Source organism: Antrostomus carolinensis, unplaced genomic scaffold, assembly GCF_000700745.2.
Source record: "Antrostomus carolinensis isolate BGI_N321 unplaced genomic scaffold, ASM70074v2 scaffold14965, whole genome shotgun sequence".
Lineage (NCBI taxonomy): Eukaryota > Metazoa > Chordata > Aves > Caprimulgiformes > Caprimulgidae > Antrostomus > Antrostomus carolinensis.
Window position 1 is genome coordinate 1 of NW_010315812.1, and position 15,656 is coordinate 15,656.

General features: G+C 50.5%; 1 protein-coding gene across 1 annotated transcript; it reads left to right on the top strand.

The window, feature by feature from the left end:
• Positions 1-1,058: 1,058 nt before the first annotated feature.
• On the top strand, positions 1,059-15,424 carry LOC104518993 (cyclic nucleotide gated channel subunit beta 1; the record flags this gene model as incomplete). Its single annotated transcript, XM_010168072.1, has 17 exons — positions 1,059-1,281; positions 2,716-2,854; positions 6,179-6,277; positions 7,302-7,459; positions 7,617-7,796; positions 8,545-8,753; positions 9,496-9,546; positions 9,664-9,750; positions 10,104-10,168; positions 10,623-10,745; positions 12,088-12,229; positions 12,460-12,619; positions 13,240-13,337; positions 13,423-13,506; positions 13,923-14,041; positions 14,670-14,816; positions 15,229-15,424. Coding segments are annotated over exons 1-17 (2,280 nt in total), but the record flags the coding sequence as incomplete, so codon positions are not given.
• Positions 15,425-15,656: the final 232 nt, after the last annotated feature.

Consider the following 15,656-nt stretch of genomic DNA (forward strand, 5'->3'; position numbering starts at 1 on the left):
AGCGCTCTGAGGGCTGCTGTGGGGAACATTATCTCCACCCCAGCCAGACCCAACACACCGTCTCTGAACCTGAGACAGCAGCAGTAGCTGTGCACCAAGGGAAGGGTGCTTGCACCCTAAAACATTGGCACTGAACAACAAGCTGAGAGGCTGGTGAATGGTCAGGGGATATGGGGCATCCAATCAAGCTGCAAAGTCTGCTCTTTTACTGGTCTTTTTCTCCTTAAAATGACTTTTTTTGTTTTGAAGGTGGAAGACGAGACAGCTGAAGCTACTGAAACTGATGCTGAAGGTATAATATATAGCAGTATAATGTGAAATTAGGAAGAACTAAGGCAGGCAGTGCCATGCCTGGTGTGGGGAAAATCCAGTTTCTCCCTCCCCACTCTCGCTGTCTGGAAGCGGGCAGTTGAGCTTTCTGCAGTGTGGGCCTGTGTGGGCAAGTGGGGCTTTTCACTGGCTTAAAGCATCCCATGGGCACAGTGCGATGGCAATGTTGTCATCAGCTGGAGCCAGCTCTGAAAGGCTGCTGCTTATACACTGCTTAGTGTACTTGATGAAGCAACCTCTGGCATGAAATAAGAGTTTCTCCTTCAGCTGAAGAATGTAGAGGGGATAAAAAGTATTTTCTCTTCCACTTTGCTCCATTTGGGAAATAACTGGTGGCATAAAATGTATTTTAATATAAATTTTTAGGAGGTGATGGGTTGGTAATGAAACTTAGGTGGTGTGAGCTCCCATCGCAACCTGAGTGAGCAAAGACAGGTCTTGGCATAACTCCACCCAAGGGAGTGATCTGAGCCCTGGTACAGGCTGGAGAAGTCACTGCCCACGCAGCCCTGCAGAGCACCCCAATCTTGCAGCGATGCTAGAACAGTGCATGGTAGGATGCTCATCACCGCTGCTACCAACACCCGTGAGCGGTGGGTGGCAACAAAAACCCCAGCACCTCTGCATTTCCTTGCCCTGACCCAACCGTCCCATCTCAAACCGTTCTGTGTTTTATTGCAGCTTCAGATGCCTTGTCCTTTGCTTGAAGCACCTAGGCACCTAGCAGCATGTCCAAGCGTGCCCGAGACGTCGAGCTAGATCAGCTGGTGCATGACAAGCCGCTTGATGGCAGGGACGCCTCCCTTCCTGGCCGCGGCACGCTAGAGCAGCTCCCCAATGTCCCCAGCTACCGAGCCACCACTGCCTCCCGCATCCCCATCCTTGTCACCAGCATCCCAAAGGCTGGAGTGGTCAACCCCAATTTTTGCAATGAGGAGCAATCCCCACTAGGTATTAGAGACATTGGTTTTGATGATGGGCTTGCGTAGCTTGAGGAGGCCAAGGGGTTACTCCTGGAGTAGTCGCTTTTTGTTGTTTTTTTTGGGAAAAAAACAAACCAACACAAAACAAACCAAAAAAACCCAACAAACAGCACAGAGACTGAGGCACAAAATCAATGTTTTTTTCTGCTCCTGCCTCATCACTCTGTGCCTTTCTAACTAGTCCCTAGACAGTGTTTGCAAATATCTGTAAACTATACACTGTATATTTTGACCTGCTTGGCCAGAAACTCTCCCAAAGGGCCCGCAGGCAGAGGGTTAAATATCCACTGCACACACAGTTTTCTCTTTAGCGTTCGTGCAACCTGCTCATATCGAGAGGGCAATAAATGGAGGTTGCTGTTCAACCTTTCAACCCAGAAGTACAAATTACGTTCCCGTAGCTTTGCTTTGCTTTGTTTTTAAGCAGCAAGCCAAATTCTGCTACTTTTCCTTACACACAATGGAGTTTTCACTTTGTAACCGAGACAGGTTTTTCTTGGTGATTTGATCAAGCCACTCTCTGATCCACTGGTCCCATGTCAGCGTGGGACAGGAGGGGCTGCACAGAGTCTTTCAGACGTATGAAAACCGCCCTTAGAATAAAACCTGCAGGAACTCATTGCATTTTGTTATATAGCTAAGAAAAGGGATGACACTTCACAGCCCGGCCAGCTGCGGCGTTTAGTCAAAATAATTCCAGCCCCATTTCTCCCTTGGGCAGTTGGAATCTCTCCTTACCCACTATAAATATCCAGCCTTCCTGCTTCTAATCTTGCTTGTGGCAAGAAGCCATTATTACCTCTGCAAAAGGGAGAGGCCATAAGTTCTATTTAAATAAAATAGATGCCCCCTCCCTGGAAGTGTTCTCGGCCAGGTTGGATGAGGCTTTGAGCAACCTGGTCTAGTGGAAGGTGTCCCTGCTGATGGCAGGGGGGTTGGGACTGGATGAGGTTTAAGGTCCCTTCCAATCCAAACTAGTCTGGGATTCTACGATTCTATGATTATTCTGCATGGAAAGCAAACGCTTGTGTGATTTGGAGCTTGCATGATCCATATGATTATGTACAGAAGATCCAGGAGATTTTCTAAACCGTGGAAGGCAGCCTTGCAGCTGGAAATCCTGGGTTCCTGCATAACACCTGCAGTTGATAATCCTCATCTCCATCATTTTCTGAACCACAGGGACCCCACGCTCGCACGGAGTCGTTGTAATCACTGCAAGCTGGGAAAGCAGAAAGAAGCAGGTGGCACTTCTTCCAGTGTTAAAAACTGGGCAAAAAAAAGAGAAAGAAATGTTCCAAACTGTTAGGAGAAAGGCAATGGGGCTTGGGAATTCATCCTGGCTGCAGGCTGGGCCCTTCGCCCCTCTCACCTGCAATTATTGTCCTTCTCCATGGGCCAGGTAATTACCCCATCGTGGACATCAAGGACGTGGATGGTGGAGATGATGCTGTGGAGGATGACAGTACCCACTTACCAGTCCCCACCACTGGCGCTCCCAACACGCTGGCAGTGCCCGGCACGGTGCCAGCATCCCCCAGGTATGGCTCTGCCTAGGTATGGTCCCCAGCTCCTGGGAATCTCACCCCCCTGACAGTGTGAGTACAGGCAAATTTATTCAACCTTATGGATCCCCCTGTTTCTGGCAGGTCTGGACACTGAGCCGGGGTGATGTGTGTGCAGTGGGTGTCACACCCGTGCCATGTAGGGGAGGCAGAAAAAGCCTTGCCTCTTGTTTGCATTTTTTAAATTAAATGGTTAAATTTTGTTTAAAGCTTTTAGGGGCCAGGGGCAGCCCTGTCTGTGTGTCCTCCTGGAGATGGGCTTGATCCCCTTGTCATGGTCATATCTTATTTGTCTGTTGACACATATGTCTGTGCTCCCAAATTCGGAGCGCAGGGGGTCTGTGTGCTGGATATGGACCTTCACCATGAAAAACAACAATTTTCTTCTTGGATTTTTGCTGGAAGGGTTTGCAGCATCTTCCCCCTGGCTTTGTGCCTTCAGAACAAGGATGCTCAGAGAGGGGGAGGATTAAAATTGAGGCTGGAGGAAGCCAAGGTTTTTTGGCTGGACATCCTCTGCGGCTGGAATGTATCGAAGGACCAACTGTTTTATAGGGAATTATCATGCAGGTTCCTTTTTTCCATGAATGACTGAGAAACTGCTAGACCTGCCAGGGTCTGGACTTAGGGTTGCACATACATGATCTTCTCCATGGGACTTAATGTAACATCCCAGGTTACCGCTGAGCTCTTCACTCACCAGTTTCCAAAATTCACTGAAGTTTGCATTGCTTTTTGGGTAGCTCCTGCTCCTTCTCATGTCTGCATCTACTGGGAACACAGATGAACTACAGGCACTGCAGAAGATCCAGGGATGTTTCATGTGCCTCTGGAACTGCAGCCTTCCTGGGGATGTTTATCTCCTTTTACATCTTTCCAAGGGCTTCTATTAATGTGAAGCAAAAAGAGACATTATTTCCCAGGTGGATGCTGACAGATAAAGCTTTGCATGTACTTGGAGGGTGACCACGTGAGCTCTGTGGCCTGTGGGGAGCCATGCCACAGGCAAAGAGAGGGGCCAGCAATGACCCTCTCTGCAGGGTCCCCCTTACAGAGCAAAGAGACCATTGGGCTGTTGATGTGGGCGTCTTGGTCTTGCTCGTGGATGAAGATGGGCAATAGGGCAGTGCGGTGCCCTGAGGGGGCAGAGGCAGGGGAAGGGCAGCTGGAGACTAGCGAGAGGTGGTGCATGTTGTCCTAACAACACCACAGACCTTGGCAGGACTATTTCTCCAAACTGATGTGGTTTTGGGAACCTCTCCATCCACATCTGAGGATACTTTAACAGGGGTGTTGGTGGTTTTCCTCTGCCCCTGTGCTGTGCATTCAGGGATGGAAGGTTTTGTTGGTCTTGTTCATGTGCTCCCTGTCCCAGCAGGGCACATCTGAGAGACAGTGAGGCTGGAGTTGGGTGGGTTCATCACATTTGGCTTTCTTCGGGAGATTTGTGGTGGCAGGATGACCCCGCTCGCCATCCTGCTTGCTCCTGCTCCACATGCAGCACCGAGCCATTTTGCACTCGGGTCAGTGAAATCCTCATTCATTTAGAGCAGGGGTGCTCAAACTTTTTAAACAGGGGGCCAGTTCACTGTCCCTCAGACACTGTCTGGGGCCAGACTATAGTTTGGAAAAAAATGAAGGAATTCCTCTGCACACTGCACATATTTTATTTGTAGTAGTGCACAAAAAACAGGAAAAAGAATGCAATATTGAAAATGAAGAACAATTGTAATCAACAAAAACAAATCATATTGCAATGAGAACTATGGGCTTGCTTTTGGCTAATGAGGTGGTCAATGTTAGGGTCCATATTTGTCACTGCAGTCGTAGCAAGTGATGCAAGTGTTCATCAGTCAGTCTGGGTCTGATTGGAGATTTCAGATGTTTCATTTGGGAAAACGTCTGCTCACAGACACAGGTGCTGCCAAGGACGGTTGCAATATCGAGTGCACGGTTCCTGAGATTATGGTATGTCTCTGAGGGGAGAGATGCATAGAAGTTAATAAGGCTGCTTGATGTGAATGCATCTTTCAGCGAGTCACAAGTCTGTAGTTCGGCCAATTCCAGTTGGTCAATCGGATCAACAGTTTCAATGTCAACACAAAATGGGTTCTGGAAAAGCTGTGTGTCCTGTTCATGGAGACCAAGCTCTTTAATTTGAAACTCCTTTTGTACTCCTAGTACATCCAGCCATGTTTTGTTTGGGAATGCAACTGCTGGTGTTTCTGCCCGGCAGAGGAGATGCCCACACCTCTCGCCCGCCGCAGGGGGCAGGTCGAGGACGAGGAGCTGGTTCCAGCCCTTGGGTTTCCCCCCCAACCCCCGGCAGAGGGGGGCCAGGGAGTTCTGTAAATACCAGCAGGCCAGATTGAGGACCCTGGGGGGCCGTGTCCGGCCCGTGGGGCGTAGTTTGAGGACCCCTGATTTAGAGCAACAGCTGTGGTAGCAGAAGACAATTTCTTTATCGCAGTTATAACTCTGGGCTTCAATGCAGGTTTGCAAGCCAGATTTTGGCCACGATTTTTGTCTTCATATTCAGATCTCTTTCTGCCACATTGTTTGCCCACATGTAAAGGAAGTTGTCCCAGAAGCCCATCTGTGCCAAAGAGAGCCACCAGCTGTGTTAGGACACATGTTCTAGGAAGACATCTGCCACTGGCTCAGCACGTCCAGGACAGCATTTATGGGGCTCCTATTGAAGTTGGAGCCATTCTTGGCTGTTGCAATTTGCATTTGGCTTTGCAGGTACCAGCAGTCATTTAAGGGTCCAAGTTATGTACCCGCTGCTCTGCAATTCACTCTTTGTCTTAGAGGTTTAAGGTGCTACGGAGCCATCTCAGAGCCAGGTGGTGTTCCCAGCACCTTCCCTTTCCCTTTTTTCCAGATTTCACTTTCTTCCTCCACCTTACCAATATTGCATCTTCTTTGTCTGCCTCTTGAAGTGCCGTGGTGTGACAGCGTGGTGCTGGGGATGAGCAGAGAGCGGTGCTCACCCTCTGTGCATCTTGCCAGGTGCCCAAAATGGGTTGCAAAATGGGCCAGGTGGCTGCATATCTGTGCAGCCGTGGGCTCAGTGGTGTCCAGGAAGGAACAAGGCTTTAGCAGCAAAGGCGCAGGGTGGTTTGCTCCCATTGACTTCAGGCAATGCCAAAAATTAGGGGAAAACCAACCCTGGTAGGAGAAGGAGAAGTGGAAACAGATGAGACCTGGGAGGAGGAGGAGGAGGAGGGGGGGGAGGGAGAGGAGCTGGCTGAGGACGGAGGACAAGCCGAGCCTTGGTCTCTGTGTTTGTGTCTGCAGGAAGAAGCTGCTGGCCCCACCAGATGGTCTGGACGAGGGATCGGTGCCCCAGTCCCCCAGCCATGCGCTGCTGGGCCAGGACGAGGAGCAGAAGGAAAGGTGTGTGGTGGGACCAAGGGGCTTCCGATCAGCCAGGTTCCCAGGGATTCAGATCCCAGGGCTTGAGTGGAAATAGCAAAGATCCTGGAAGTGCTGGGATGCCAAAGGGAGAGGGAGCTGTGCCCACAGAGGGTCTAGCACTGTTTAACAGTAACGCACCACCTCTCAAAAAAAACCCCAATCATGATGCTCCCTGGAGCAGAAACTGCTGCCTTGATTTCCTGTATCCAGGTAGAAAAATTCTCCCTAAGATTAGATGGATTTGCCTCCACAGCGAGGATGCACCTTAGAGCTACATACACAACAGCACTATGGGGATACCTTGGTTTTGCTGATTGTGGAGAAATAACATTTCTCTTCCATGCAGGAAGCGAGCACAAACTGTGCATCGTGCACCCCTGGTCTTGGCAGACCTGGGGGGACAGCCTTGAAGGAGGGTCTGCACCTCCACATGGAGCAGGAGTTTGCTGCCTTCCTGGGCAGAAATCGTTATGCTAATTATCACAATGAATCAGCCTGGAGCTACAGCAAATGAGCTTGTTTTTGTCCTCCTCATAGTGATGCTTCTCAGTCACGCTAGGTGAAGGTCTGAATCCAACCTAGTTTTAATGCAGAGGCTGAAGAGAGACAATATAGTTTATAAATTCAGAGGCTTGGTGCACATTTTCACTCCGACATCTTACTGCAGGGGGGTTGGATTAGATGACCTTCAAAGGTCCCTTCCGACCCAAACCATTCTATTCTGTGATCGTTTTCTCCAAGCACATGCAATTCAGACTGGGGTCTTGGTGCTTCCCAAGTCCCTCTGAGGGCATCACACATCCCAGAGCAAGGATGAGGCTCAGGCTGGTGCTGCTTGATGGTATTTTACTGAAGCCACCTTAACTTGTGTTCTCCTGATTACACTGTAGCCAAATAAATATGGGTAAATCCTGATTCAGAACCCTGTAAGTTAAAAAAATGGGTCATGAACCTGCCCTTGGGCTTTCCTACCTGCATGAAATGCCTGATGGTGTCCTCGCAGCCTGCCGGAGCGCATCGGTTCGGCCACGAGCCTGAGCAGTGCCATCGTCAACACCCGGCTCCAGGAGCTGGTGAAGCTCTTCAGAGAGAGGACTGAGAAGGTGAAGGAGAAGCTGACTGACCCTGATGTCAGCTCGGATGACGAGAGCCCTACAGCATGTGAGTTTGAGTGGGGCTGGGAGCGTTTAACTGCTGGGTCCCCACACACACTGTGTTTTCAGGGAGACAGCTGCTTTATTAATGATTTAGAGACCTTAAAACAAATTGCTGTAAAATGATTTTCTGACCTTTAAAATAACTGTGTGGCTTCTCCCAGCCCCTGCCAAGCCAGCGCCAGCGCCACCACCTGTGCCTCCCCCAGGAGGGGAGCCAGGGGGGGACAAGCCAGCAGAGGAAGAGCACTACTGTGAGATGTTGTGCTGCACCTTCAAGTACCCACCCTGGGTGCATCGCCTGAAAAACTACCAGTTCCCCAGCAGCATCGACCCATTCGCCAGTAAGTGATGGAGCATGGGCGTGTGCCCAGGCTGGGGCCAAGGGAGAGGGGTTAAGGCAAGGCAAGGAGGTGTAGAAGATGAAACCTTGTAGAGAAGGGAGGACAACTAAGCAAGGAGCAACTTAGCTTATACCTGTCTACTGAAAAACCAGAGTTTTAAATTCCCTGGCAAGGCACAGGCTTTCCAAAATCCTTCCCCATGGCTGTTGGTGTCAGGAGCGTGACCAGGCAGGGAACGGGCAGCTGCCTTCTGCTTTTCAGGCTTTCAGTGGGCAAGCGCTGTCCCTGTGGTGTGGACACCCCAAATAAAAATAAGAATCAGAAAAGAAAAATCCACTGTCCAGTGGCCACCCCACAGGAACTCAGTTCCTTCCTTAGTCCTTGCTGTCTCCCAGGCGTTTCAGAGCCCTCAGGCTCGAGCAGCCAGCCGTTGGCTCAGCCCGGCCTCAACGGGAAGGAAGCAAAGCAAGGAAGTCGGTGTTGTGGGAGCAAAGGAAAAGCAAACCTGGTTGAACCTCCACAGTTAGGAGAGGCTTTCAGATAAAAAGCAGCGTGTTTTGCACTGGTGGGATTCACTTTGCATCTAGAGCCCAGCTCACTTGCAATTAAATGCTGTTGTTAAGAGATCTCCTACAGGTTTCCTCCCTGCACTCAGGGTGGGGCAGGGGATGACAACCCCTTTGCACAGCGGATTCACACGGACAAGGATGTGTCCCCAGCTAATCATGGTGCGGTTCCCTCTGTGCAGACCTGATGTACGTGCTGTGGCTGTTCTTCGTTGTCATGGCCTGGAACTGGAACTGCTGGTTGATCCCTGTCCGCTGGGCTTTTCCCTACCAAACGCCAACAAACATCTATCTCTGGCTGCTCATGGACTACCTCTGCGACCTCATCTATCTACTGGACATCCTCGTCTTTCAGACCCGGCTGCAGTTTGTTCAGGGCGGGGACATAATAGTGAGTGGCAGTCTGCTGCAACTCCCTGTTGGGAACTGGCTGTGGGGACCTTCCATCCCCATCACCCCACATGGCATGGATGGTGCTGGTCACTGATCAAGCTCTCCAACCTCTCCCACCATGGCTGTGGCCATCAGAGCTGTATCCACTCTTGGAGGACTGCAAGCATTTCTCCTGCCATGTAGTGGATAAGCTGGCAGTCTTTTTTTTCCACCAAACATATGTATTTTTCTCCTGAAGTCAATACTAGCACATCTAGAAAGCGTGTGGCCCCGTTCTTGGGTAGGGGTGCTCAGAAGGTGCTGCTCTGGGGCAGTGCTGCCAGCAGTGTGGTGAGGTACACACCAAGTGGCCTGGGCACAGCCGGACATTGCTAACTGTGAGCAGGCGGTACAATAAAACCTTGAGGGTACAGCCTTCCCATGGCCCAGGCAAGTGCTCAGACAGGAAGGTTCCTCCTGTAAAATTGAGTGTTGGTGGTGCTGGCATTGCAATGTGCTTTCTCTGGGATGCAAAATGAGCACAGGATGCCCCAAGATAGGATATGAAGATGGCATACAGCCGGGTCTTCTTCTGCTCCTCTTGCTGTGTTCCCCTTCCTGGGCACGCAGGGAGCATCTTCCCCGTTGTGGTGCAGAAGAGGAAAGCCAGGCATGACTGTGTTGGCCATGACTTTCCTTTCTGTAAGCAATGATCAGTCTTCCTCTCTCTATCTCTCTCTCCTCCTCCTATTCCCAACCAGACTGATAAAAAGGCCATGAAAGAGAACTACCTGCGATCAGAACGCTTTAAGGTTCGCCTTCATTTCTTATTTATTTATCTGAATCTTTAACCTGAACCATGGCTTGCAGCTCCATCCCACCATGCCTGCAGGTCCCCACAGAGGTTTTTCTCTTTGTGTGGATTTCAGATGGATGTGGTGTGCCTCCTGCCCCTGGATATCTTCTACTTCAAATTCGGTGTCAACCCACTCTTACGCTTTCCTCGCTGTTTGAAGGTGAGTTGGAGCTTATAAAATCAGGCAGAACACCAATTTCAGGGGCTGTGAAGGGAGTCCTGCACTGTTTTGGGTAAGCTATGGCTTGCTGGACTCATCGATGATGACAAGAAGATTGTAAAGTGAATGGGAAGTCTTTGTGGGGCTGTTGGTCAAAGACTTCATTTCAGTCCTAAACCCCACTCCTATTTGAATAGGAGGGAACTTATAGATGGAGTCAAATCTGTCCATGGCAGTTCATGCTGCAGAGGGGCTGCAGGAGGGGAATGGAGGGGGAGTGGGGTTTTATGGGGGTGTAAGTCTCCCGTGGGGGCTGCCAAAGCTGGAGCACACTGCTTTCCTTCTCCTCACAGTACCTGGCCTTCTTCGAGTTCAATGACCGCATGGAGGCTATCCTGAGCAAGGCATACATCTACAGGTGAGGGGAAGGGAGGGAGGGGAAGGGAGAGAGCCTGAAGTTGCTGTTTGCTACTGGAGTTTGCAAAGGTTTGCTTTGATGCGTACCCGTTCTGGGTTTTTGATTTTTTTCCCCCACTGTCCCTGGACTGGCTGATGTAGGCATTGGCTGATGGAGGTGAGAAGTGGGGTCCTGGGAGAGGATCACCTCTCCCCAAACCAGCAGGGACAGGGGTGCTGGTGGTGAAGAGGAGCCACCAGCAGATAAGCTGCTTTTTCTGGCACTTTTGGAGCTGCAGGGCTGTGGGAGGGAGCCATGGGGCCACATGTTTGGGTGCTCTGTGGTTCCTGCATTGGCAGGACCTGCATTGTCAGCACATCTCTTTGAAGCTTCTTGTGATGCTGGAGGTGATGTGTTTCTCCCAGCATATACCATATAATCTGCCCTCATACTCTCTCCTTTTTTTTGTTTGCAGAGTGATTCGGACCACTGCCTATTTACTGTACTGCTTGCACGTAAACTCCTGCCTCTATTACTGGGCATCAGACTACGAAGGACTGGGCTCTACCAGCTGGGTCTACGATGGGGAAGGAAACAGGTACAAGCCAGGGCTTGGGTCCTCATGTAGCACAGCTTGCTGTGATGAGCTGGAGCAAGAACAAAGGTATTAGGATGTAGCTGGGTTCATTAAAACCCTTGAAGCAAAGGGTTGGGGATGCCAGGAGAAGATGCGGAGCCAGGGAGAATGACGAGGACAGGAGGGATGGGATGTGCAGTAATATACAGCACTGCAAGATGAGGAGGCTGCAGCTGGGCTGAGGTGGGAGGCAACGGCAGGTCGAAGAGGCTGAAAAACTGGGAACCTGGTGCTGGGAACCAAGGAAACAGTCCCTGGCTGAGCAGGATGACAGTGTGAGCCCTGTTTCTGTTTGCGTTGACCTGCTGCCAGGTCGGGATGGAGGCTTGAAGCTGTGCTTGGAGATGAGGGGCTGTGCTTTGAACCTAAAGGTTCAACGCAGCAACGGATGCTCCACAAAATCAGGTCCTAGATACCATGTGTCAGGTCCCTTGGACCAGCCCAGCACCCTCATTCCTACAGACAGTGGCTGCCCCATCCCCTCACTGTGGCATTTCCAAGGTACACGTGTTGAATGTCCGTTGCACTGTTGGTGATGGATGCCCCAGGGAGAGCATGAGCGTGAATGCTGCCTCGTAGTGAATGCCCACCCCTGCAAATTGTACAACATGGGCAAAATAAAACACTGAGTAACATTTGACTAATTTAGCACCATGCAGTAAATGAGAGTTTGCTGAAAAAAGGCATGGGCAAGGACATTAAAACTTACTGTGAGGTGTGGGTGTAGGTGGGGACGAGTGACCGTCACTCAGGCAGCCTTAGTGTGGGTGTTCCCTTCCCTTTGAGGGCTCAGCTTCCCACATTAATGTTGCTGCTATATAGTTATTTTGTGTGATACACTATCTGTATCTGTCTCTAGGCGTAGCTATAATATCCAAGAGAGAGCCCAAGACCAGTGAATCAAGAATTCACTTGTCATCTCCTGAGTCTCGTGTGAACAATTTGCTCACAAACCTTTTTTTCCCCTGACTATTTCTAAAAGTGTAAATGTTGCTAAAACTCCGTTGCTGGTTTACAGTAGTAGGGCTGAAAGAAGTAGAACATGGGAGTAGCCAGAGCAGCTGAGCATCCCACACAGAAGTTTCTGGAGGGACCCTTTGTCCCTCTGCTCCTGTAGCATCTCCAGAAGCACCTGCAGGTGTGGTGGGGATCCTGCAGCCCCTTAATTTTCCATTTGTTACCCATAATTACTCTCAGAAGGCTCTGGTTTGCCATGGGCAGAGGATGTGAGCTCAGTACTGAGGGCTGACACAGACCTTCATGCCAGAAACAACTTCAAAGCTTCCTCCTCTTTTCCTGCCAGCTACATCCGCTGTTACTACTGGGCAGTCAAAACCCTCATCACCATCGGGGGCCTGCCAGACCCCAAGACGCTGTTCGAGATCATCTTTCAGCTGCTGAACTACTTCACGGGCGTCTTTGCTTTCTCCGTCATGATAGGGCAGGTGAGCAGACATCACGGGGAGTTCCCAACCTCAGGTGGGGAAGGTTTAGGAGGGGTTGGTCCACAGGTTTGTACCTCCAGGTTTGTTTTCCCTGGGCAAGGATCTGCTCTGCATTGTTGGAAGACAAAAAGGATTTGGCAGGTGCTGTTAGGACTCAGCATAGCTCTAGACTGCAGGATGGATAAGTGACAGCAATTAAAACATCTCTTCCACCCCTTCCTCCCATTCAGATGAGAGACGTGGTCGGCGCCGCTACCGCAGGGCAAACTTACTACCGGAGCTGCATGGACAGTACCATTAAATACATGAACTCCTACAGAATCCCCAAAATTGTTCAGAACCGGGTGAAAACGTGGTACGAGTACACTTGGCATTCACAAGGCATGCTAGGTGAGATCCAATAGCTCTGAGGGTCAACATTTGCACCACATGGCTTTTACTGAAGTTGCTTGGCAGAGCTGAAATGTTACTGTCAAATGTCACTACATTTTCAAGGCGGGGGGTGGCTTATTTTACTCTTTCCTGTACAGGCTTGTTTGCCCACTGATAGGGTATATAGGCTGCCACTGGCTCACAGCACCTTGGTGACCCAGCATCACTCACAGCGCACTGAGTCCAGCATCTCACCTGCCAGTCCCTGAGGAGAGGGCAGTGACTGGCAGTCACTGGCCAGAACATGTCCAACAGCAAACCCACTAGCTCACCCTACCAGTAAACCACCAGGCAGGATCTCCACACCAACTCTTCTGGTCAAGAAAGATGCTGTCTCGGGCTTACCTGTCTGTCTCTGAGAGCTGTCAGGGCAGAGGTCACACAAAGGGTGGCTCTCCATCACCTGTTGACTTTAGACCTGCAGGTTGCTGGGTGGGCAGAGGCTGGAGGAGACTCTTCTGAGTGAGCTGGCTCCTGCCCTCAGCCACCAAAACACAAACTGCTTTCCCAGTGCCACACCAACGATGCACTCTCAGATGCAGTGCTGGAAACAACCAGTTTTCTGCTTTGTCTCACAGATGAGTCGGAGCTGCTGGTGCAGCTGCCAGACAAGATGAGGCTGGACATTGCCATTGAAGTGAACTACAACATCGTGAGCAAAGTGGCCCTCTTCCAGGTACCCTCTGCAGCGCGGGTCCTGGCTGGTGGAGCCTGGCGTGCTGGTGCAGACTAACGGCACTGTTGGCTCTGTTTTGGCTCAGGGCTGCGACAGGCAGATGATCTTTGACATGCTGAAGCGGCTCAGATCTGTGGTCTACCTGCCTAGTGACTATGTGTGTAAGAAGGTAATGAGATGCTTGGGTGCCTCCCATCCCCGGTGTCATGACTGAGCTTTGCAAGGGCACTAGAAGCAATGCAGAGTGGGGAAAGCCAGGTCTGGCCCATCACTGTGGCATCGAGCCACTTCACAGGGGTGGAATTCAGGGCAAAAACCTTCTGGGTTGCAGCTGGTCTTGTGCAAAGACTGACCTCTTCTGCTGCAGCCATGAACAGCAAGACAGACAGGAAGAGCCGGCAGAGCTGGAGGAGACTTTGGGATGTAGGTGAGGATGCTCGGGAGTGAGAACCATCAGGACAAAGTGTTTGTAGAGCTTGGAGAGGGCAGTATTGCTCGTGGGAGTTTCCAGCAAGTTGCAGGTTAGGGCATCCATAAGGTCTCCCTGTTTCTGGGCACCCCACACAGCACCCATCTTCATGGCAGGGAGAAATCGGCCGCGAGATGTACATTATCCAGGCAGGACAAGTGCAGGTGCTGGGGGGACCCGACGGCACAACTGTGCTGGTGACTCTGAAACCTGGATCCGTGTTTGGAGAAATAAGGTGAGTGAAGCATTGCCAGGGAACTGGGGAAATACAGAGCTTGTGGGCTCTGGGCAAGGAGGGTGGGAGGTGAGGAGATCGGCCACAGCCCCGTTAATCTTTTCAATTGAGAGCAGCAAACACTGAGCTGCACCCGCTACACAAATTACAGCTTTTCTGTTGGAGTTTTTCCACTGTTTTTGTCATCATGCTGTTTTCTGCCTGGGAAGCTGGTGACAGTAAGCAGAAGTATATGGAGCAATGGGAAAATGAATAAGAACAGATCTTTCACTGAAACAGCCCCCCACCATTAATCTGTCCATTTCACGGACAGGTAAAGTCCTGTACCAATTTGTAACACAGTGACAGAGTTTGCCTCCCTATAGCCCAGCAGACACTAGAGTCATGTAAAATGCAATATTTAAACCTTCAAACAGGCAAATCACTTTTTATTTAGCACTCCATGCCAATGTTTCCCAGCAGTCTTTAAAAATTGGGCTTGGAAAATTTCATTGGGGGTGAAAATTAAACTCTGAGTCCTCTGAGAGGGAAAGATGGGGACACGATGGGAAAAGGGAGATTTTTCCATTACAAATGTTGTGCTGAGCCCATTAACTGCAGCATTAGCATCTCACCCTGTCTCTCTCAGCTTGCTGGCGGCAGGAGGGGGAAACCGCCGAACAGCGAACGTCGTAGCTCACGGCTTCGCCAACCTCTTCATTTTGGATAAGAAGGACTTGAACGAGATTTTGGTGCATTATCCAGAGTCTCAGAAGCTTCTGCGTAAAAAGGCCAGGTGCGTGTTGGGCTGCTGCTTTCTAGCCTGTGGGTTTTTAGAAAAAGCAGAGCACGAGTTTCAAAAGGAGATCCGGGCTGGAGCTGCCACACTTCAGCAGAGGGCACCCGTCCCTCACCGTGGGCTGGGGAGGATGGAGATGCCCAGAGCCAGCCCAGCCCTGCTCCAAAGCTTCACAGCTAAAAGTGGGTGCAATTCGGGAACAAATAAATATGGTCAAAGTGCATTCGTTTAAACATCTATTAAAATATTCACTTTAGTTTTTAGCGTTACTTAGATTTGTTGTTCTGTCCTTCCTAAGGTGTAAAAAAAAAACCCCAGTCCTTTTAAAGTCTGACTTTTCTGCATTATAAAATCCAGCTAACGTAACATGTTCCCAGAGTGACATCATCTCTCCTTTTCCTTGCTCTAGAAAAATGCTGAAAAATAACAATAAGCCCAAAGACCAGAAGGGAGGACCCGCAGACCCGCTGATCATCCCCCCGAAGGCTGACACCCCGAAGCTCTTCCAGGCTGCCCTGGCCGCCACGAGGAGGATGGGAGACAAGGGGCCACTGGCACGGCTCCGCTGGAGGCTGAAGGAGCTGAAGGCGATGGAGGCAGCACAGGTCAGCGCAGGGAGGGTGGCAATTTGGCTTTGCTTCCTTGACTGCCAAGTCACCACTCTCCCCAGCCAGCTCCAGAAACTGTCACTAAGATGCCTTAAAGGAGTGAGCTCATGTCATCAGGGTCTGACTTAGAGTACGAAATAGGAGAGGGTGGTCCAGCATCTGACACATGGCCTTGTCATCGAACCACAGAGGTTTGTTTTACAAAACAAAAGGGAAATACATTGACCTT